Genomic DNA, 21,462 nt, shown 5'->3' with positions numbered 1-21,462 from the left:
TTAAACATGTTGTCTGGTCGTGCGCCTAGCGCACTAGCGCCAGATCTACGTTAAACGAATCCCTTCGGCCTCGTTCCAATCCGAGATGTGCTGGCTATAATCGATCTCCCTATAAGTCTCTCATATACAGATTTTTGAACACGATCGATAGCCAAATTTAGTTATTTCTTCTCATTTAGTTGATATGCTATCAGCTTCAAAGTTCCCAGCGTTTGCCAAAAAGCTGCAAATTTAATTTCTTCTTTTCCCTAATATTGTTGTCCGGACTCTCTTCATTTTCCCAGATACGGTCTCTTCTACTCTGATGCTGAAATCAATTCCTCTTTTGCCCTACTTATAATAATTTCAGACGCATGCATTTTGTGCGCAAGACAAATATGGGGTTAATTTCAGGTTTTAATTCAATTTAATTATTTCCTTGTAATAAGAATGCTTTGCTTAAGACCAATTCTCAATCACTTTTGGTGTCTTACGAAGTAGTGCTTCCATAATTTTCGATCGAGCATAGTTCCGATTTCGGTACAAAAATAAATTGATCAGTCTTGTAGAAGTCTCAGACAGTCCAGTCATAGCAGCAGAATACAAGTCCAGAAAATCCAGTGTAAGGCCGTCGCAAGGTCGCAAGAAGGACAGAAGTCATTCGCCCTAGTAGGTTTGTCCGTTAAAGTTCCCAAATGTGATGAAGGGCAGATTTATTTCAGCGCATGCATCAATTGCCTGCCAGACAACATTTTTTTTGCGAATTGTACTGTACACCTCTCGTTCTTGTACCAGCCACATTAGTTTTGAAAGCCATTTTCACCAAGTTATCGTCCACCATGCTCACAACATGTCCAGTAGACTGCCCAGAAACATAATGAATTTTTGAAAACTCGGTCGACCCACCCCTGAGTCGATTCCTAGTCCCACCAGGAGTATTTGCTCCAAATTTGAAGCAAATCGGACAAGTCTAGCTACCGGACCAACATGCCTGAAGTTTGTATGGGATTTTTCGATAATTGACATGGAGAAAACCCACTAGTTCGCATTTTCGCCGCTAGGTGGCACTATTTGCATCGTATTATCACTGTAGGTGAAAATAAGAAAGATAATTTAATTGTCTACAACTTTGTTGAAGACTGCTAGTCAATCCGGCTTCGTTAAAAGAAGTTTTTAAAACTTTTAATGAAGTGATGTCTGAGTCAGTTTTGCATGGGACCTAGCAGTGGATGGTTGTGTATCAGTACTCGATTACCGCCAACTATACATTTTTGTGAAATAATGGTTAGATTTAGCTGGATAGTATGTTCAGAAGAATTGTAGTACATTATACGAGTTATGTTTTGGTTAGATAATTTTAGTTCCACCTTTGACCGCATAGAGGGCGCTGAGGTATTGTTAACTCAGTTTTGGGTTGATTTGTCGTAGATGAGTTGGCAATCGGTTGAGATGCATTCTCCGCTGCATCCTCCGTGCAAGGTTGTCAGTGGAGAGATGATAAGTCAGAAATAGGCAATAAAACTTTATTCCCTATTTCAACTTGCAGAGATTCTTTTGATGCATACAGGTACAGGTAGCGAAGAAAATATTAGCTAGTGTGTTTATCCCTGTAAATTTTTGAAAAATACCATACAAACATCTAACATCTTGATCCGGTAGTTAAGCTTGTCCGATTTGATTAAAATTTGAAGCAGGCATTCCTGGTGCGACTATAATACAATATTAAAATTAACCCACTCAAAATAATCAACTTGTTCAAATTTAATAACTCAAGCTTCCAGATACATTTCGGATAAAAATTACTCAATTAAAATTAGGGTTCGTCGCGGTGCGGATGTGGGCGGTAAATGGATTGTCCGCACCGCAACCGCATAAAAAGAAACCCGCACCGCTTACCTCAACCGCATTGCATTTACCGCACCGCACCCCGCGGTAATGCGGTAAATATGATTTTTTTTTTAATTTATTTTGTATAATCATATATAATAAAATATACATGCGTTTTAATTTTTTATGAGTAAAAAAGATGCTTGCAAAAAATTTAATGAAATATTATACAATTTAAAATAAACACTTTCGGAATAAGATACAATATTGTCTTTTCCGCTCATTCCTCTTAAGAAAAGCATATAAAAAAACTTTAACGAAAATCAGTTAAATATTTCGTTAAACATTCGTACAAAAAATTCTTCAGCAGAAATTAATATGAAGATTTTTATTTTATGCATCCTTCAGTTAAATAATAAAACGAAATGGAATATGTTCTATCGGTAATATTATGTTTCATTGATTTAGGGTGCAACACCGGTACTTCTATATAGTAGCACATGTATCCCAATATAGTGAAATAAAAAATATTGAATTGTACATAGGGTATTTGGGTCATCAATGAGAATCTTTTAAGGAATGAAAGAGAGCCAGATTTTGCAAATTAATTTAGGAATTGCTCCAAACTCTACCGGTAGAGAGTTATGGAACTTTTTATGTTATTGCACTAAAATGTCTCTATCCAAGAAAGTATGATTTTTTAATTTAATTCTTCAAATTGCATCAGAAAACTGAATCAGCGAATTCTTTCAGTTAATGGACTTTAGCAAATATTTAGGAATAAGTAGCAACCACGGACGATCTCTTATGCTAATGCGTTTGCTTAATTAAATATTTAGGAATGAATTTAATATGCAGTGAAACAAAAAAAAAGTATGGTATTGTTCTGAATAATATGTAGAAAATATTGATGAGACATTAAAAAACTTCCAAAGAAATACTTTTAGGACATAATTTCGTAGAACAGCGTCTCAGCTTTCCAATGGAAGTTATGTAGCATACTTTTTAAGAGTTTTACGAAAGATATAGAAATATGATATTGAAAAACGAATTATACCTCCTGTTAATAGTGCCATACAGTTCAGCGAGCCCCTCGGCGCCCATACAGCAAATCAACATCAACAAACCGCGCCCTTCGCCTTCTCGAGGGATTGGCACGAATATCGGTCACGGACAAGACAGTCAGATAGGAAGAAAGAAAAAAAGTCAAGTCATTCGGTAAAAAGTAGCGTAAGCTAGAACACATTTTCACAATTGTTATAAATTAACCCAATTCTCAAATTAAATAATTGTTCCCATTTCTAACTAAATCAACCCTAACTGTACTGTGGTAAGTTTAATTATATTAGATATTTATAAATACCTAAAATTGAACCTAAAAGGAATTAAAGCTACGGTACGGACAGAGTTAGTGCGGGTAGGAAACAGTACGGATACAATTGATACGGAGAAACAGTACGGATCGAAGACTGTGCGAACAATACCATTAGGAGCACATTTAAATTATAATTTAAATAGACTTCGAAACCGAACAGGTCATTAAGGTTAGTAGTCCAACCTAGCTTATTTGATTACAGTGAATCTCTAATATGTACTATTATACTTAAATGCTAGGACACAGACTGATTACTGTACGGGTACGATTTAGACAGCTCTGTACGGCAGCGAAAACATTAACAGTAAGAATTTGTATTTATACCCTAAAACTTAATCCTAACACAAGATTATCCTCCATGCAGGAATTTATAATCCAACCTTGATTCACAACGAATAAAGAAGATTCATAGATTTGCTAGTTTTCACTGCTGTCCGGCAACACCTCCAGAATTTCATCAATTGGGTAATCAGAATCTTTATGTTATATTTATAGTTTATGGAAATTTAACGAATACTTCAACAAAACACAGATTAGTCAATTCCATTAACTGAAAGCTATGATGGTTTTACTTGGAAGGAAAATTTGTAAGCTTTCTAATGGCATTAAGAGAATAAAAATAAAAAAAACACACTTTTTGAGTTAAACACATTTTAAGACCAACAATTCAATCATAGCTACATAACGGTTTCGTTTTACCAGTAGGTGTAGGATGACTTTTCTCTCCAAATATGATCGTCTATCATAACTTAAAAGATTCTTGATAATCAACCAAAGACCCTTTATATTTTTTTTAAAACTCATCTGAAGTTGATATTAGCACAAAAACGAATCATTACAATCATTCATTGAAATATATACATCGACTCTAGAACACAGCTCTAATTCAAATGATCATTGACCGTAACGTCGAGTACGTCGATACCGTTATGGCGTTTCATAATTATGATGGAGCCTTGTGGAGACTGCAATTAATAGTTATGATGATTTCACACCTTTATACCGTTATTGAATGAAGAAAAACTCAAAGAAACAGAAAGTAGTGCAGAATCCCAATGCAGATTTATTTTAACCATCTGTATTTAAAATAATTCACCTTCAAATTCAATTTTTCACAGATTGAAAAAAAATAATAGTAACAGTAATAAAAATAATAAAGGTTAAGTTAAAAATAAAAAGACACTTCAGTTCATTCCAAATTTTCCGTCCTAAGCCATGATTTCAAACAGTTTAGTGCTCGGATCGTATCAGGAGTAAGTCGGAAACGATCATTCGTTACGATGCGTTGTCCAGATGAATTGCTTCTCTCAGAAGCGACGGCGGATCCCTGAATTGTGAGATAATATTTTGCCATTTTAGCCACATTTGGGAAGGTCGTTCGGCTGATGGGTGTTTTCCAGTAATTGGTTGAGCTTTAAAAATACACAGCCGCTTCATCTTGAAATAAGCTCCAAGCTCAGTATCGTGATCAATTGACGAAGGGGTGAACAACTGCGCCAAAAATTCGTCAGAGTTGTCATCAGAATCACCAGCATTGGGATATTTTTCCGCAACTGTTTGGTTTTCATTGTAACCACCTTCGTTAAACATCTAAAAGGTGGTGGTTTTTCGCTCCTGACAATCTTTTTCCGAAAGAAATCGTTCAAAAATGTTGTAAGTGTTCTACTAGAAGCTCTGTTAACTGTGACCAAAAATCATTTCGAAGCCAGCAAATCGTGCCCCAATCAGAATTTTGAGAAGACTCACTTCGTTGGAAACGGACAACCACTGAATACTGTTTCATCTTAACAATGCACTGAATCTGACAAACCAAGTGAATCTTCGGAGTGATAGCATAAGAACTGTGAACATGGTTGGAACAAATCCATCCGTCTTGACTCAACAACGCGGATCTATGTTGGGCCATCGTCCGATGATCGTTCTCTACATAATCAACATGGTGACTTCATTTCGCATACCGTCGTTCACAATAAATATCCCATGTTGATGGTGAGAATCTTTGGCATTACCGGCTTCACCAGCACATTAACTACGAATTTCATCACGGATATCGTGACTACATATATCAAGATAGATGGAGACCTATTGAGGATTAGAAGGTTCCTGTGAAATTTCACCGTGAAGGATGAGAACATTTCGGGACCTGAGAGTCACCGATGATTCTGGGTACCCGTCGGCATAAAAAAAACAAGTTAAAAGCGACTGCTGTTAACGTTAAGTAATAAACAAGCCATGTCCGAAGGACAATAGGTTACCAGGAGCATTTTTTCCCGATGGACACAATTAGGATTATGTTGGCGACATAGGAAACAAAACGATATGCTATTAAAATCGGATTCTGGGACCCAGCATTACTTAATAGGTGAGTTCGTTCTGATTACACTAGTTTAAAAAAATAAGTTGCTGGAAAATGTGTAGAGCGAGTAAAGGCGCTATAACCTAGGCTTATCAGCCAGGGAAAGGTGTAAATACCTCTGCCCCATCCCAAAGGAGTGACATTACCCATCTTAGCAAAGTCACTCCCAACGATTTATCATATCTCCTTCAAACGGAAACGGTTGGTACGTTTGTCCTCGTTTCTTCCTCTTCTAAGATTCAAAACGATTCGTTAATTAAATTATCCATAAATTGAATAATTTTATTGCCGTTTAATTTTGAATCATCTTTAAACCCAACTCTGCACAGTAGGCCTGGCCGTTTTAATATTTGCGACATATGAAAATATGCTTCGAATATTAATATTGACAAAAAAAACATTATAGAATAACTGTAGTGTTTTCCAGGATGCTTTTCAATACTGGCTGTGTAAGAGTTTGAATAGAATAGAATAGTAACCACCTTCGTTAAATATCTGAATAAAAACCTAGAGAATAAGAAAAGTGCAAATCGATACAGAGAAATATTTATATAATCAATTAATCAGAATCAAGTGGCTGATCCGAGAAAAATAATTAGGAAAATAATCTGATTGTGTGTCTACTATAAATCAATTATACGAACCTTTTTAATATATTCGGCGCTGTCATGTCCTGAGACGCTCTCATCTGAAATATAGTAACTAAGATTGAATCTGGCATCCAAAATGGTTGCAGCGGTCAGTACGTTGGTAGTTTTGTCGTAATATTTTTTCAATTTATTGAAACATTCTCTGCTGGCTATTTTAAAATCATCGTTTAGAAACCTCGGCTTTCATAGATTTCTCTATATGGTTCATAAGCAAATTATAGACAGGGATTAAAAACGAAATTGTGTTGTAAGTTTGACCGCTGATTTTTTCCGTGGAACTTTTAAATGGTTTTAAAAAATCGATAATTTTATCAATGGAAGTCCAATCGGTTTCATTCATTGTGTGCTCTTCTTCATTGGCATGCTCCAAAACGAAAGGTTAGCATATCGAGTGTGGAACTCCGTCTAGTAGCAACATCCAGAATTGGTTTAATATATTCAGCGCCATCTATTAAACATGACCGTTTTAGTTTGGCCATCCGTTGCGGGCAACCACGCACTTTTTATGATTTCTCTTAACTGCTGGTCCCATTCGGTTTATGAAATTGTGCCGCCAAATTTATTATGTGGGCCAAACAAAGATGAAAGATTTTTTTTTTAAATTAGATATTCCGAAAGTACATAGGTTAAGGCAAATTTTCTCAACATTTCATTAAGATCGGAGGGCTACAACTTGAGTTATAGTAGTTTATTGACGAATATCTTTTGACCACACCAAGGCGTTCGATACGCTGCACCATTGATTCGCTACACCGACCGTGAATCTCGATTATCTAGGCATAGTATTTTTTGGAAAGTTCTTTTGCGGCGAACATGATATCTCAGGAACCAATTTATCATTAATACTGAAATTTTCACCAGTTGTTGCTTATTATTTTGGTAATATTGTGTACAAAAATAATTTTATTTGAATGACCCCTTAATTTTTTTCAACCGGAAAGCTCAATTTGTCTGGCGCTTAAAAAATAAGATGGGCAAAATTGGGTTAATCAAAATAAGAATAGTGGTTCACGGCAGGTTCAAGAAAAAGGTGAAAATACGTTGATTATTTGAGATTACCATGCTAAAAAATGTTGGGAAAAAAATCAATGCTAAATGTGAAGTTTTTAAAATTTCAACGCCTTCTTTATTAAAAATAGTTTACCTACCTTTGATTGAACTGCCTTTTCGCCAGGTAGATGAACCGCGAGTTGTAATGATTTAAACATATCTTTAAACTCTTGTTGCTCTACAATAGGGAACGGTTCGTCTAATGAGATCAAAAATTTAAATAAGTGGTCATTGAAAGTGTTTCCATCGAGTAATTTGGGAACTGCTGAGCTTGAACCGGTACCGAGGAACGTCCAATGTTCTTTGTCGTTTTACATCCTTTCCAATCGTTTGAGGATTTTCACTTTCAGTATTTTTATCAGTGGCGTAGCCAGAAATTTGGTCTGGAGGGGGTTTTTATGAAAATCGCAATTTTTTTTGAAAAAATGCTAAAATTTAATATGAGTTTGATAAATTATTGAAAACTCAAAAACATAAGTAGTCTAACAGATGTCATTTCAGTCTACAAACAAGAAGGATCAACATGGAACAGTTTTCAAACCTCTATAGATTATTTTCTTGTATAATATGTCAATGAAGTCAAAAATTGCGATCTTTTAAAGTGGGATAAATGATCTAAAAAGTTTTCAACGTTCAAGATCACCTAATATAATAATCCTTGACTTTGAAGGTTTGACAACTTCGGGAAGTTATCAACATAAAACAGCGCCTGCTTTGATGTAGAAATTTTAGTGATTAACTCTCATAGAGGTAATTATGGTGAATTAATTTTTCAAAAATATTAAGAGACATGGTGCCTTCAGCAAAGTTTTTGATAATGTCATTTTAAACAATTTTGTTGAAAATATGAAGGCTACATGAATTCAACATATAGGGATTTAAATGGACTGGGCCTGCTATGTTTCTTCTTAGTGAAGAAAAATTTAGGTGAAAACTAAAGGCACCTTGAACACAATGTGAATTTATTATTCAATTACCGCAGAAGAGATTTATCAAATACAGTAATTTCAGAATAGCTTGTTGTAAAGGTTTTCTACTACTATATTTCGATACTCTGAATATGTGGGATATTTATGTCTTTGACAAAGTTGTTTGAAATAGCACTTTCGAAAACTTTGCTGGAGACATTAAGTCTCGACCCAAATTTGGTTGAAAAATAATTCTTGTCTATAATTACTTCTAGGAGGATTAACCGTCAAAATTACTCTATCAGCAGATGAACAGTTTTACGTTTTGAAATTCTTCAATGTTACTTAACATCAAAATTTGGCAGTTTCGAATGAATGTGATCGTGACCGTTAAAAATTTATCGAGCATTAATTTTACTTTTCTTCATTAGTCAACCTCACAACTTGCAGTACTAGTACGTAGCACACAAAATTTTAGTACGCCATTCATAGCATCCTGCTAAGAGGCTATTCATAAAGTTGATAATACAACAAAAATCCAATGCTCATAAAACCGATCCTGACCTGCTAGAGACAAAATTACATCAGCTTTCAACTAGTTTCTGAAATGTTATTCTTGTTGTTAACCATATTGAATTGTTGTCTAAACTCTACACAATCTAAAAAAATTCATTTTCAGCAAATGTTGAAATGTATGCAAGTTTTCGGTAAACAAGCTTATGTTTTATATGCAATCAGCCTATTCAAATTTAGATTCCCATTCGAAAAATTGTCTCTAATCCATATTTTGAAGCATCTTTCCAAAAATGAGCTCATAATAATTCAGACAGTTATTTTATTTTACATTGAAGTAATTTGACAACTATGGGATTTTGGCTAAGAGATAAGTTACAAGATCCCATTCCCACAAAGTTCTCATGACGCTTTAAACACAGTTCTCAATGTAGTGATCAGAGAATATTTTTCCAAAAATATTTTGTGGAATATTAAATTAAATTCGTCAGCATCAATTTTTTTTTTCAATCCAATTAATTTTGGTTTGGGGGGGGGGGGGGTTTAACCCCCAAAACCCCCCCCCCCCCTGGCTACGCCACTGATTTTTATTAAACCAATCAACATGATCACCTAATTTCATATGTGCTTGCATGCCGGATGTTCCCATTGATCTCCCTTTATATGTCAGTTTCCTTTTACAAAATAAGCAAACCACCTTCTCCTCCTTTGGCAAATGTTGGAAAAAATTCCAAACATTTGAAATCGGCGTTTTAGATCGGCTTTCTCCTGCCTTTTTCAAACCGACCATGCTGGAGCTCGCAATTTCACTGGCACCAGCTGCACCGCAGTCTTCATCAGAAACATTTAGTGATTCCATTTCACTATCCGACATGTTCACCTAAATACTTTTTTCAGCAACAAAATATAAATCTCTTTTCGAACAAAATTGTCACAATATTAACGTCACATATATTAATTTGCGTTAATGTTCACTTTACACTTGTCATTCAGATGGGAGATAGATGGACGACATCTCTGTTATCCGGCTCAAAGGACCTCTATTGAAGCACATTTCGAATATAACTACACATAGTTACAATCGATAAGTTATTATTTGCAGCAGACTTTCAAAAAATATTCTTCGTAAACAGAAAACTGCATACCACCTGCACTGATTTTGATTCACTTTTGGCTCTGTTAATGGTGTTGAATAAGTAAACAGAAAAAATGGCTTGAGCAGCAGCAACATCCTCTCTCACCAACTAAGAACGACAGAGAGGGAGTGAATTTTTTCTCTAAATTAAAGAAATATATACCAGTTAAATAATTATTCGCTCTTTATCCTTGCCCACTAGAGGAATAAGGACACGAGGTGCAAAGTCTCGAACTCAGTTTCTGCGTGCATACAGCGCTATCAGCATTCAGTTTTAAGCCAAATTTACACCTTTGCAATCAGATTCAGTGACGGCTCAGTATCGTGCACGGACGCGAACATTCTTTCATACAATTCAACTTGTCCGGAACGGTGCCATGCCGGACAAGTGTGAATGCTTGCATTTGATTTGTATGAAAGAATTCTGGTGTCGGTGCGCAGAGCTGAACCGGTACTGAAATGGATCGGAAAGGTGTAAATGGTGCTTTATTCTCCCGCATTCATCCACTTCCAAGCTGACTGAAGTCTCACGCTAGCTCAGGAACGAATGAAGGACGAAATAAACCACTGAAACATACCATCAGTGTGGCTGGCGTGAATTGAATTTCGTTATTATCTTTCAAGCTCACCCGAGAATGTCGATATTTTTGAGTTCTGGCTATTAAAGGTAATGCAATCTGCCAATTTATTTCGGTGTTTTTTCCCTACATGCTGCTGTAAGGTGCAAAAAGCAACTTGCTCCTGTTTGTTAGATTCATTGACGTGTTCCGTTTATCTGGAATAGCATTTCTTCCAAGTGCGGCATTAAATTATTGCATATGTATGGTTTATTAATAAATGTGACGGTAATAAAGTTAAAGTATTGTTTATCGAAAAAAAAATGTAACGGTTGATTTTTTGACATTAAAAATGTCTTACTCCACTATCTGGAGCTAGGTGTCATTCTAAAATCTAAACTGTCTCCCATGTAACGAAACTATGTAAGGTTTGCACGCTTATAACTCCGATATTACTAGATGGATTTTAATCATTCATAAACCAACGGATTCAGAAACACCTAACTTAAATATTGGTAATAATTTAATATCTCCCCAATAAAAGTAGACTTTTGGAAATTGGTAAAATTAAAAAGTTCACAAAAAACGGTAAAATTACCACTCGTGAGGCAGATTTCTCAGACACAGCCGTCAAGAGAGGGCAGCTTAGTTGCTCAATGAAACACGAAAAGTCATAAATAGAATCAACGCATGTCCGTTTAAATCAGTTGTTGCTCTTCTCCCATACGGGTAACATCGTCTCCGGGCGATGCAATAAGCGCTATCGATTTTCGGTAACGTTGGCATTTGCACACACTCGCACCTAAGTGACTAAACCATATACTGTTAGTTTATAAATAGAGGTGACGCGTACCCGTTTGAATCAGTTTTTGTTCTTATGTCGAACGGGTAAGATCATGGCTGCAGCGTCTGGGCACTACAATAAGCGGTAGACGCTATGCATTTTCGGCAGCGGTGGCCGTGTGCGGATTTGTCGGGTACCAGCATGGTGTCACAGAATGATTTGCAAAGTGGGTGGGCGGGGTGGTTTGGATTTAGTTCAATACGGTGTGTGCTGCTTAAGAGTGTTGCGTTTGAAAAAAATATATTTATTTTTATGCATGCGTGTGCGTTGTAACTTGTTAATCCATGTTTACGGCGTTTTGTAGCTGCGTAGGGTAAAGAGCCTATTGGTTTTCATGTTTCATATTTCGGTTATATGTATGTTTTTTATCGGTAAGGCATCTGACAACGTGCTTCTGTAGTTATTGCACTGTTCAGCGGCGTAGTATTTTATATAGGAGAGTACACTCAGGTTTTTTACGCGGATTTTGAAATTTACGCGGTTTTCATTTACACGGCCTGTATCCCCTGCGTGAAAAATCTGAGTGTAATTGCATCGGAAACAATCGCATTCCCAGCAGAACTTTTTGTTTTCTAATTTCAAACACTTGTTTCGTACTGCACACAACGGAAAATTTTAAAACAGAACTTACCGTCCCAGCAGCAGTTGAAGCGGGTGTTCTTTTTCGATTCAAATTCAAGCCATGTCTTAAGCGTTACTGGACTTAAAATTGTTTTCCCAGTTTATCCAGTCAGAATATCTGTCCTACCCTATGTATTTAAAACACAGTTCTAATTGCGTTTTAAAGTATACAACAAATAGAACGGTTGGGTATACTAATTTAAATTTTAAAATAAATCTTTTAAATTATGAAACAAACCGCTGTACTAAAGATATAATTATGTCAGTCCTATTACCACATAAAACACCTATATAACATAAAACGCTGCAGAATTGGTTTAATAATACAATATTTACACTACAGAGTTATAACACGTTTTAATAATTAGCAACAAGAAAAATGTCACCAAGATAGCACAAAAACCCGTTTTAACTGGTAGTGCGAACGTTGCATAACAATGTAATTTATCAAATAATTTCATTTTTTCCACCACTAATCGATCAAGAAATACTTAAACTTAAGATTGTTTACCTAAGTTCATTAGTACATTATTGAAAATTTAAATGGAAAATGAAATTTCATATTTCATGGAGAATCTGTATATTTCCGTTGGCGGGCGTGGGCTTCCTCATCACAGCTCTCAATATGGAACTTTTCTTTTGAATATATTTTCTGGACAGACTATTTTTACTAGTTGGATCAGCCAAATAATGCCAATCACCTAGTGAGATACTTGATTAATTGTAATAGTAGATTAAATTATGTCTTAATGGGGAGGGTATATAGCAAATTGTAACATATGAAAACAGGCGAGTGAGCAAGAACGTGAGTCGATATGTGTGATAGATAAAATTCATTTGCACGCTCTTGCAAAAAGCTACATTTTTAATGTCACCGTGGTCGTGTCCTGTACTCAACCCTTTAATTTTTAAATTTAGGCAGCAATATCAACTGACTGAAATATTCAGTAAAAGGATGTATGGAACATACGTGTTTACTAAAAATTACGTACATTGAATCGTTGACTTAAACATTACAAGGCTAAAGTAGGTTTTTTCGAGCATCCAGTTTTTTCCAGTTTTTTTTTCAAGAAAGGTTCCAGTTTAAAAAAAAACAACCTAATCCAGCTAGCATTGAGATGAGACATTTCTTACACATGTCACTGTTGGATCATTCATTAATTTGCAGAACTCTTTTATTAATTTGCAGTTTCTGGTCTTCACGAATAAAACCTCAAATAAACTGAATAGAATATAGAAAATCAATAAAACGAACCAAATAAAAAAAATATTACAAAAAAAATAAATGAAAAATTAGTCAATATTTAAAAATAGTTATAAATTTAATTGAATAAATTAAATTAACTCAAACTAACAAATTGAATGAAATAAACAAGTGGAATGACTGATCATGAAATTATTTATTTATTTATTCAACTTCATCTTTGACGCAAAGCGCCATACAGATTGCTATTTAAACTAATTACATAAGTACTATTCATCACAATACACACAGAAAATTAATCGATAAAAATGAAAAATAAGGCGATGTTAAAAAGTTATAAATTAATTGAAAAAAAAATAAATTGCGTCAAATAAATAATTTGGATGAAATTAATAAATCTGAAAAATTGTCAAAATAATCAAATAAAGAAACTAAAAACTGGAAAAAACAAAAGAAAAAAAATGAATAAAATAAGTTAAATGAATGATATGAATAAAATGTGCAAAAAAATTAACTGATCAGAGTGAATCCAAAGAATGAAATGAATAAAATAGATTAAAAGAACCCAAATGAATAAAAAGAATGCTGAATGAAACAAATAGTTAAAATGCAAAAATCATATACTTAAAACTAGTCAAATATTAAAAATGAATAAAATAAACTAGACGAATAAAATCCATGAAATGAAGAAACTGAAAAAATGACTATTTAGAATGAAATTGAAAACCATTTTTGAATAAAGTAAATGAATAAACCGGATTGTACGAGTTTGAGAACTATTGTATCGGAAAGTTATACATTGTTTTTGATAATCCCATCATCTGAAAAATGGCTAATTAATATGCAATCAACTTTCTAAAGTTTTCATTCTTTTTTGTTTTAACCTTTTTGTTTTCGTTGTTTATTTCTTGCTGGCGTCGTTTACGCTTATCTGGTATTTCTACTTTATTGATGGACCTTAATTAGTTATCAGGAACCTGGAACGTTAAATTTGTTTTGGAATTCAAAATTATAATTTTGGTTGCATATTCCCAAAAAAAAAGATTTTTCTGCGTAAATATGCGCAATTGGAAATAGTAAAGTAAGACAAGGTCACATATGCTTTCAAACCCCTTTAACAGAGAGCGACAGAGAAAGAATGCGATTCGTGAATGAGACAGGTAGAATTTTCAAAATATTCATTTGCATTGATATAATGTACTCTCTTTCCAGTCATCCTTATAGCGTGTATATTATTTCGTTCGGAATTCTCGTTCAGGAAATATGAATAAATGAGTCCTATACATACTAATACTACGAAAAAGAAATGGTTCAAATTTTCAGGATAAGTATTTAATTTGTTGGAAACGCAAGCGCCATTGAAAGTGTCACTTGATATAAAACTGCTCTAGATGGATAGGCATGCTTGACATTACAAATCTTAATTTTCTGCGAATAAATACGTTTCTTCGTGTTCATTTGTTGTTACACAGTAATGTGTATGACAAAAATGTAGATCAAACGTTTCAGTACACAGTACATCCAACGCCTCTCTACTAATTGTGACTGTCATTTAAACATCAATTAAATTTTACTTAGTATAGAGCAAAAATGGACAACGATAAGTTAGAAGAAACATTGTACTTGTATCCCCCATCGAGAATGGGGTCTTTAGGAGACTTATTTACCGGATCTAATTCGTGGATATTTTTGGGCTTTGATCCGTTATTCTCCATAATAGTTCATACCAATGCAATGAATATATATTTTCAATAATATCATCACAAAAAACATATTCTTACTTTTCACATGACATATTTGAGCATATAATTCATTTAAAATTCAATTCAAATACGAAAAGTTTAAATAACGCATGTGGAATGTCTCTTATTAAAATTTTCATCTTCAAACATCCATATTACCCAGTTAAATTAAATATTTATCTAGAGAACCATGAATTTCCTTAATTATCGTGAATATAAAAGCTCTGAATAGAACTGAATTAAATTGGAGTTGATGTACTTTTCGAATTTTGGTCGCCTACCAACCCATAGTTCAACGTTTCGGAGGGATACACCTTTCATCTTGAGGGTGTGAACATTTGAAAATAGTTATAGTTTTCTCATATTACAAACATTTTTCAAATTTTCTCAGGACTATAAAATAATTCACTTACGAAGTAGGATGTAATAATAAGCTTTTTTCTTACACTAAAAAGCAAAAATCTATTTACAGAGTAACGGCAGAAAAAAAAGGTGTTGTCTTTTCAAACCTCCACAATTACATCGAACACATGATTGGACATTAATAAATGTTTCAGGTTATCAGAAGATCTTATCACACAACTTAGAAATGGATTAAGAAACAGCAAGAAATATGTGAGTCGTGACAGTTTCCAGGAACACGAAGGAAGCGAGAGAAAGTGATAGAGAGTGAGAGTGTGAAAGGAAGAGGGGGCGTGTGAGAAATGGAAAATGATGTTTAGTGCCGTAACCTTATATTTAAAGATATATTATGCGATATATTGATTCCTTACATCCTGATTATAAATAATGTGAGTAGTAATTTTTACGTCATGACCAGCATAAATAACCTAAATATTGCAAAGGAGCTGAATTTTCGCTAGAGTTTTGGGATTCAAAAATACAGTTGCTTTCGGTGATGCCGCGAGTATAAATATATGAGAATTCTTTTATCTCACTACTAGGTGAATTACTTGATGATCTATGTATTAATATACCATCAATATTTACCTCACGATTGAATGCAACGCCTAATCCAAGGGATAAATACATGAACTCTAGAAAAAAATTCATTATGAGCACATTATTTTGTCTTTGAAATAAACTTACATATTAATTTTTGAGAAGTAGTTCATTTATTATAGAGGTAATTTACATTTTTTTTTTGCAATATCGAATTTCTTGAATCACGTAGATGTGTTTTCATACCCCGATAATCAAAATCGGTTTAGTTTTGCCCCTAAAACACCAGTAAAGCAATACTCTGTATGAAACGGTCTACTTTTTAACCCTTTCATGCCCAACTTTTTTCTTGTGCATGTAGGGTTTCAAAACTATTTTTCATTGAAAACGGTGGGGTCAAGAAACACGAAAAGCCTTTTTTCATAAAGATAGGTGCTTCTCTCGCAGTGCTAGAAGCTACTCCAATTGCGTGGAAAATGGAGCCAAGACAGTCCAAATTGATAAGTGTTATCCATTTTCAATAATATTGCAACATAACGAAGTTATATGAACAATTCATTTTCTGTCGTCAACGTAAACTGTTCCTGGCAGCACTGCTCCATCGGAATCCAATCATACTAATTGCAATAACTTCAGTTCTATAGCTGGTCCTTGAAACTATTAATACTCAAATGAAAGGCAATAGTCACATTTATTAGCATTACTTGTTTTTGTGAGCAATTTTTGCCCTAATTAAAAGTTATATCTGTTTAAAAACGTTGTTGTCCACAAACAACATGGGCATGAATGGGTTAATTAGTGATAATTAGTAAGGGAGGAATAAAAATACAAAATGTTTAATATCTCCGCCGCTTGTGAACGGATTTTGACAATCTATAGCTTGTTAGAAAGGTATTTTCATATGCTTTTTATTTCTATCTAGTTTGCGCGATGTGAAAGTTGTTTGCTTTGTTTGAAAGTTATTTGCTTAAAACCCGCCTTGTTTTGACAAGATCACCTTATCTCAGAAAGTAAACAACAAATCGAAAAACAAAAATAATAGTGTCAGATGGTAACGTTAGGCCTTTCATTTGAAACTGGTTTCGTTAAGATCGGTTCAGCCATTGCTGAGATAATTACATGACATTTTGTACATACATACATACACACATACACACACATACAGACATTGTCTCAATTTGTCGAGCTGAATCGATTGGTATATGAGACTCGCCCCTCCGGGCCTCAGAAAAAGTTTTCAAAGTTTGAACGAATCCTATACATTTCTTTTGTAAGAAATGGAAAAAGGTTGGCAACGCTGCGTATAGGTTGCAAGCAATCTCTTCCAATCTGATTATTTTGTATACGTACTCAGTTCTTGCTAAGACGAAAATATTACATGATCTCGTCACAAGAAATGCTGAACTAAAATTTTGTATCCAAAAACTGACTCATATTATATGCTTAAATTTGTGCAAACAAACAATTTTGCTAATCTCAACTATTAAAGTTCTAAGCCCACAATAAAGTTCTTCGGGATCGACAACTGAGTTATTGCCATGGGCTGTAAGGACCCATGCGAAACTGATTGATACGTCGCTTCATAAAAAGCCTCCCAACAAAGCTGGATTTAATTGTAGTCTTCGACAAAGCTGTAGGCAATAAAACTTTATTCCCTATTTCAACTTGCAGAGATTCTTTTGATGCATACAATGACCCCTAGCGAAGAAAAATTAGCTAGTGTGTTTATCCTTCTAAATTTTTGAAAAATACCATACAAACATCTAACATCTTGATCCGGTAGTTAAACTTGTCCGATTTGTTTAAAATTTTGAGCAGGCATTCCTGATGCGACTATAATACAATATTAAAATTAACCCACTCAAAATAATCAACTTGTTCAAATCTTATAACTCAAGCTTCCAGATACTTTTCGGATAAGAATTGCTCAATTAAAATAATGATAAATTGAGAAGAATTTTCACTAACTAATGCGAGACATTTCGAGGAACGAATTTTGACACAGAACATTTCGCCTAAATGCGGGACGTCTGCTCTCTTTATATAAAATCAATTATCTGCCGCGGGGGTTCGCTTTTATCTGTAACGAAAAGCATTCCAATGAGTTTAGAATTTTCGAATTAAGTGGGTTCAATAGCCAGTTACATAAAAAAACGGTCGAAAACAAAACAGAATCAACCCTAGCAGCACTGTCCCTCAACTAAGGAAAGAAAAAAACGCAACTAAGAAGCTAAACCGAACAGATCATTACTGTCATTATGCATTCATCTCTCGCAACCACCCAGTCGGATTGCGTTCTACACCAAAGCATAGACATTTGTCCCTCTACCAGCTGTCTCTCTATTTCAGAACACACTCTCGAACTGAACATTTCCCAAACATCAACTTTTTCCCCCTCTTCCAAACTATCTTGCAATTCACCTTCTGAACTCCGACAGTCGTCGTCTTCATTTCCTGCTTCTCTCGTGCCATTATTCTCTTCTCAGAAACCTGTCGCATTTGAACGTAATTTTCCAAATGATTTCCCGCTACCAGTTGAAAACCCTTATGTTGATTTCCCAGCACAAGTGTGCGCTCAAAACTCCATCCGCATCGTGATCGATGCGTCGGTTTCTGCACAACTTCAACCGGTGGCCAGAACGAAGAAAACACATTCGAAGTTATTTATCTTCTCAGTGGTCCAATTCTGTGTAAAATTTAATTACATTAGTTTAAAAATAGCAGGCGAAACTACTACGACCATCGCGCAAGCATGCAGACGACGACGACGACGAACGACCGACGCGCGTTGGTTGGTTTCATCCTTGTGCATATGTCGCCAAACGAATGCGATTGTCTCATGGCCGGGAAATGAGTTGGAAATGCGCAGGCGCCACCAAGCCTGCTTCGACCGTGGCCAGTGAAGAATTTTCATCGTGTCTTACCCACACGACGACTACCAGCGGCTAGGCTAGGCTAAGGCTATAAACTGTGAGTGATGAAAATGATCTTCACACAGATTTATGGCCAGCTTGCTGCAGCAGGGTGGTAGTTTTGCTGTTTCGAACAGAAAGGACCCACCTGTTGTGGCTACTACGTTCATTGATCAGTAGGCGGTTTCAGTTTTTCAATGGGAATGAGGCACATCGAGGCAGAGTGAAAACAGTTCAGAGGTGAATGACTTGTCCGGAGGTTCGTCCCTGGCCGCTCTTAATGTCCACCCACTATTATTATTGTTGCTGTTGCACCACTTCTCGGCACAATCGACGTGAAGCAACTCACTAACACACAGAAGCGGGGGCCCGATCGGGTCGTGAGTTCCTTCGCCGAGAGCAGCTCATTCGCGCAGGGCCAGATGGAAAGCTGAAAAATGAAAAATCTCGTTTTCCCGTTTTCATTTTAGTTCTTCTACGAAAACGGCAGAGCGCAATTGGTCATAGACGAGGCATTCCTGAAGGATGCTGGTGTCTACACGCTAACTGCCAAGAATATCGCCGGTGAAAAGTCCTGCTCGTGTAATGTTGTTGTGAAAGGTCGGCTCCCTCACGAAACGTCCGATTCCGAATTAGCCAGTGATATGGAACCAGTAAAACCGTCCGTCCAGCTCCAGCTCAAGGATGTGGCAGTGTTCGAAGGAAAACCGGTCCGCCTGGATTGCGTGATCATCGGTCAGCCGGAACCGGAAGTGATCTGGTACCATGCCGAACGGCCCGTCAAGGAGTCCACCGATTTTCAGCTACTCTTCCAAGGTGATCGCTGCTCGCTGGTGATACGTGAGGCATTTCAAGAAGATGGTGGCGAGTATCGTGTTGTCGCTATTAATAGCGCTGGTGAAGCTTCGAGCAAGTGTAATCTAATTGTAACACCACTGAACATCGCGGAACCAGCCGTACGTCAACCGGCCGAACGGGTCCTGCCCGTGCTGGGAGCGCCACCCAAGTTCGAGCGGTTGCTAAGTGACATCCTCGCCACGGATGGAGAAAAGTGCCAGTTCGAGTGTGCCGTCAGTGGTGATCCCAGGCCGAGTATCAGGTGGTTCGTGAACAATCGTGAAATCGAAGAAAATCCAAGGGTGCGATCGGTGTACCGTGAGGACGGGGTTGTGAAGCTGATCATCGAACAGGTGTTCCCGGAGGATAAGGGAGTGTATACGGTGAAAGCCTTTAATCCATCCGGGGAAGCGAAGTGTTTCTCGAATCTGATCGTGAAGTCGGTTAATGCGCCGGAGTTTGAAACCGTGCCGGCATTCCTGAGCGATAGTGTTGTGTGTCCGACGTTTAAGGAACTGTTTGCCGATCGTACCGTGAAGCTGCACGACTCGACGAAGTTTGAGTGTATAGTTGTGGGTAAACCGCAGCCAAAGATTCGATGGTTCTTCAACGATAGGCCAGTGCAGGGACATGATTTTCTAGTGTCGACTAGTGGAGATCGTCAGGTGCTGGCAATTCCGGAGGTCGTGCCGGAGTTGGCTGGTAAGATCACTTGTCTGGCCGAGAACGAAGCTGGTCACGCACAGTGTGTGGCGTTTATCAAACTGGCGGATGTGTTTGGAGCGGTACCCTTTCAACCGCAGACCATGGCTGAATCGATGCTTCAGGTTGACAATACTGGTTCGTCAACGGTGACGCTTCAGAAGCAGGTAACCACTTCAACCTCGTCCTATTCCTCCTCGACGCTGGTCGAGAACGGAGTGTCCCAATCCGAGGTCCACGCGCAATCCGCTCATTTGGATCGCTCGTTCAAGAAAGTCGGTGATAAACCTCCGGAAGTGTCGGAATCGAAGCAGTTCTCGCAGTTCCATCAATCGAACGATCTGCCGCCGTCGATTCAGCAGGAATCCTCGATCATTAATATCGCTAACAACAACACCTCCGAAATGCACGAAACGATCATCGCTAATTCGGGTCAGATCAGCACCGGCAAGCCAGCTAGACGCAGTTCGGCACCCCGCTTCGTATCGCCGTTCAATGGCAAGATCGTCGATCAAGGAGCCGACGTGGTGTTCGAGGGAATCATCGACGGGTATCCGACGCCCGAAGTGAGCGTTACGAAGAATGACGCCCAGCTGCAGCCGGACGGAGAGCGTATCAGTTTGTCCTATTCGCTCAACAAGATCGTACTCGAGCTGAAGAACGTATCGACCAACGACGCAGGACGTTACACCGCTACGGCATCGAACGCGGCCGGTGCCACATCGACCACCGCCGATCTGGTCGTCAAAAGTAAGAATCAAGCAGTGTTCCGCGCGTGTGTGTGTGTGTTTCCTTTCTATCTATCTTTCCTATTCTTTTCTCGCCGGAATAGAGTCTATATTTCCACCGGTGTTCGGTAGACGCCTGCAGGCCCAGAGTGTCAACCGTGGTGATCGAGTTATCCTGAGCGCCGAAGTGACGGGAACTCCGGAACCGACCGTGTACTGGTTCAAGGATAACCAACCCGTTCAGGACGCACTGCTTCCGGGAAGTTACGCCCTACAACAGGTTGGCCCTTGCTTCAAGCTGATCTTCGATCAGATTGATCTGGCTGACGCCGGGAAGTATATGGTACTGGCCAAGAACGGTGGCGGTGAAGCGCAGAGTATTGCCGACATTGCTGTGCTGGATGCGGAACCTGTGCCACAGCTGCCGCAACAACAACAATCGCAGAAACGTGTTTCCTTCGTGGACGTACAGCAGGTAACTATCGGTAGGGTGGATGTATACGTGTAAATCTAGGAGATAATCAGGCGGCTGAAAAGGGGTTTTTAGGTGATTGACAGAGTTCTGTCGATTATTTTTTCG

The 21,462-nt window shown here is 37.1% G+C and overlaps 1 protein-coding gene and 1 long non-coding RNA gene across 9 annotated transcripts in view; both read left to right on the top strand.

The window, feature by feature from the left end:
• Positions 1–21,462, top strand: part of LOC131690174 (titin) — a 413,707-nt gene that overhangs the window by 342,252 nt on the left and 49,993 nt on the right. For 7 of the 8 annotated variants that reach the window (XM_058975744.1, XM_058975739.1, XM_058975743.1 and 4 more), the window contains 2 exons: positions 19,086–20,904; positions 20,987–21,357. The exons of the other annotated variant lie outside the window; for it this stretch is intronic. In XM_058975744.1, coding sequence (XP_058831727.1) covers positions 19,086–20,904; positions 20,987–21,357 — 2,190 coding nt within the window. The remainder of the gene's footprint in view (positions 1–19,085; positions 20,905–20,986; positions 21,358–21,462) is intronic. 8 annotated transcript variants of the gene reach the window in all.
• On the top strand, positions 2,646–3,619 carry LOC131690176 (uncharacterized). The gene is made up of 3 exons (XR_009305526.1): positions 2,646–3,350; positions 3,421–3,485; positions 3,546–3,619. It is a non-coding gene; the product is annotated as an uncharacterized LOC131690176 (long non-coding RNA).

This window comes from Topomyia yanbarensis, chromosome 3 (assembly GCF_030247195.1).
Source record: "Topomyia yanbarensis strain Yona2022 chromosome 3, ASM3024719v1, whole genome shotgun sequence".
Classification (NCBI taxonomy): domain Eukaryota; kingdom Metazoa; phylum Arthropoda; class Insecta; order Diptera; family Culicidae; genus Topomyia; species Topomyia yanbarensis.
Note: the sequence above shows the minus strand (reverse complement) of the source record. Positions and strands in the feature narration are given on the sequence as shown.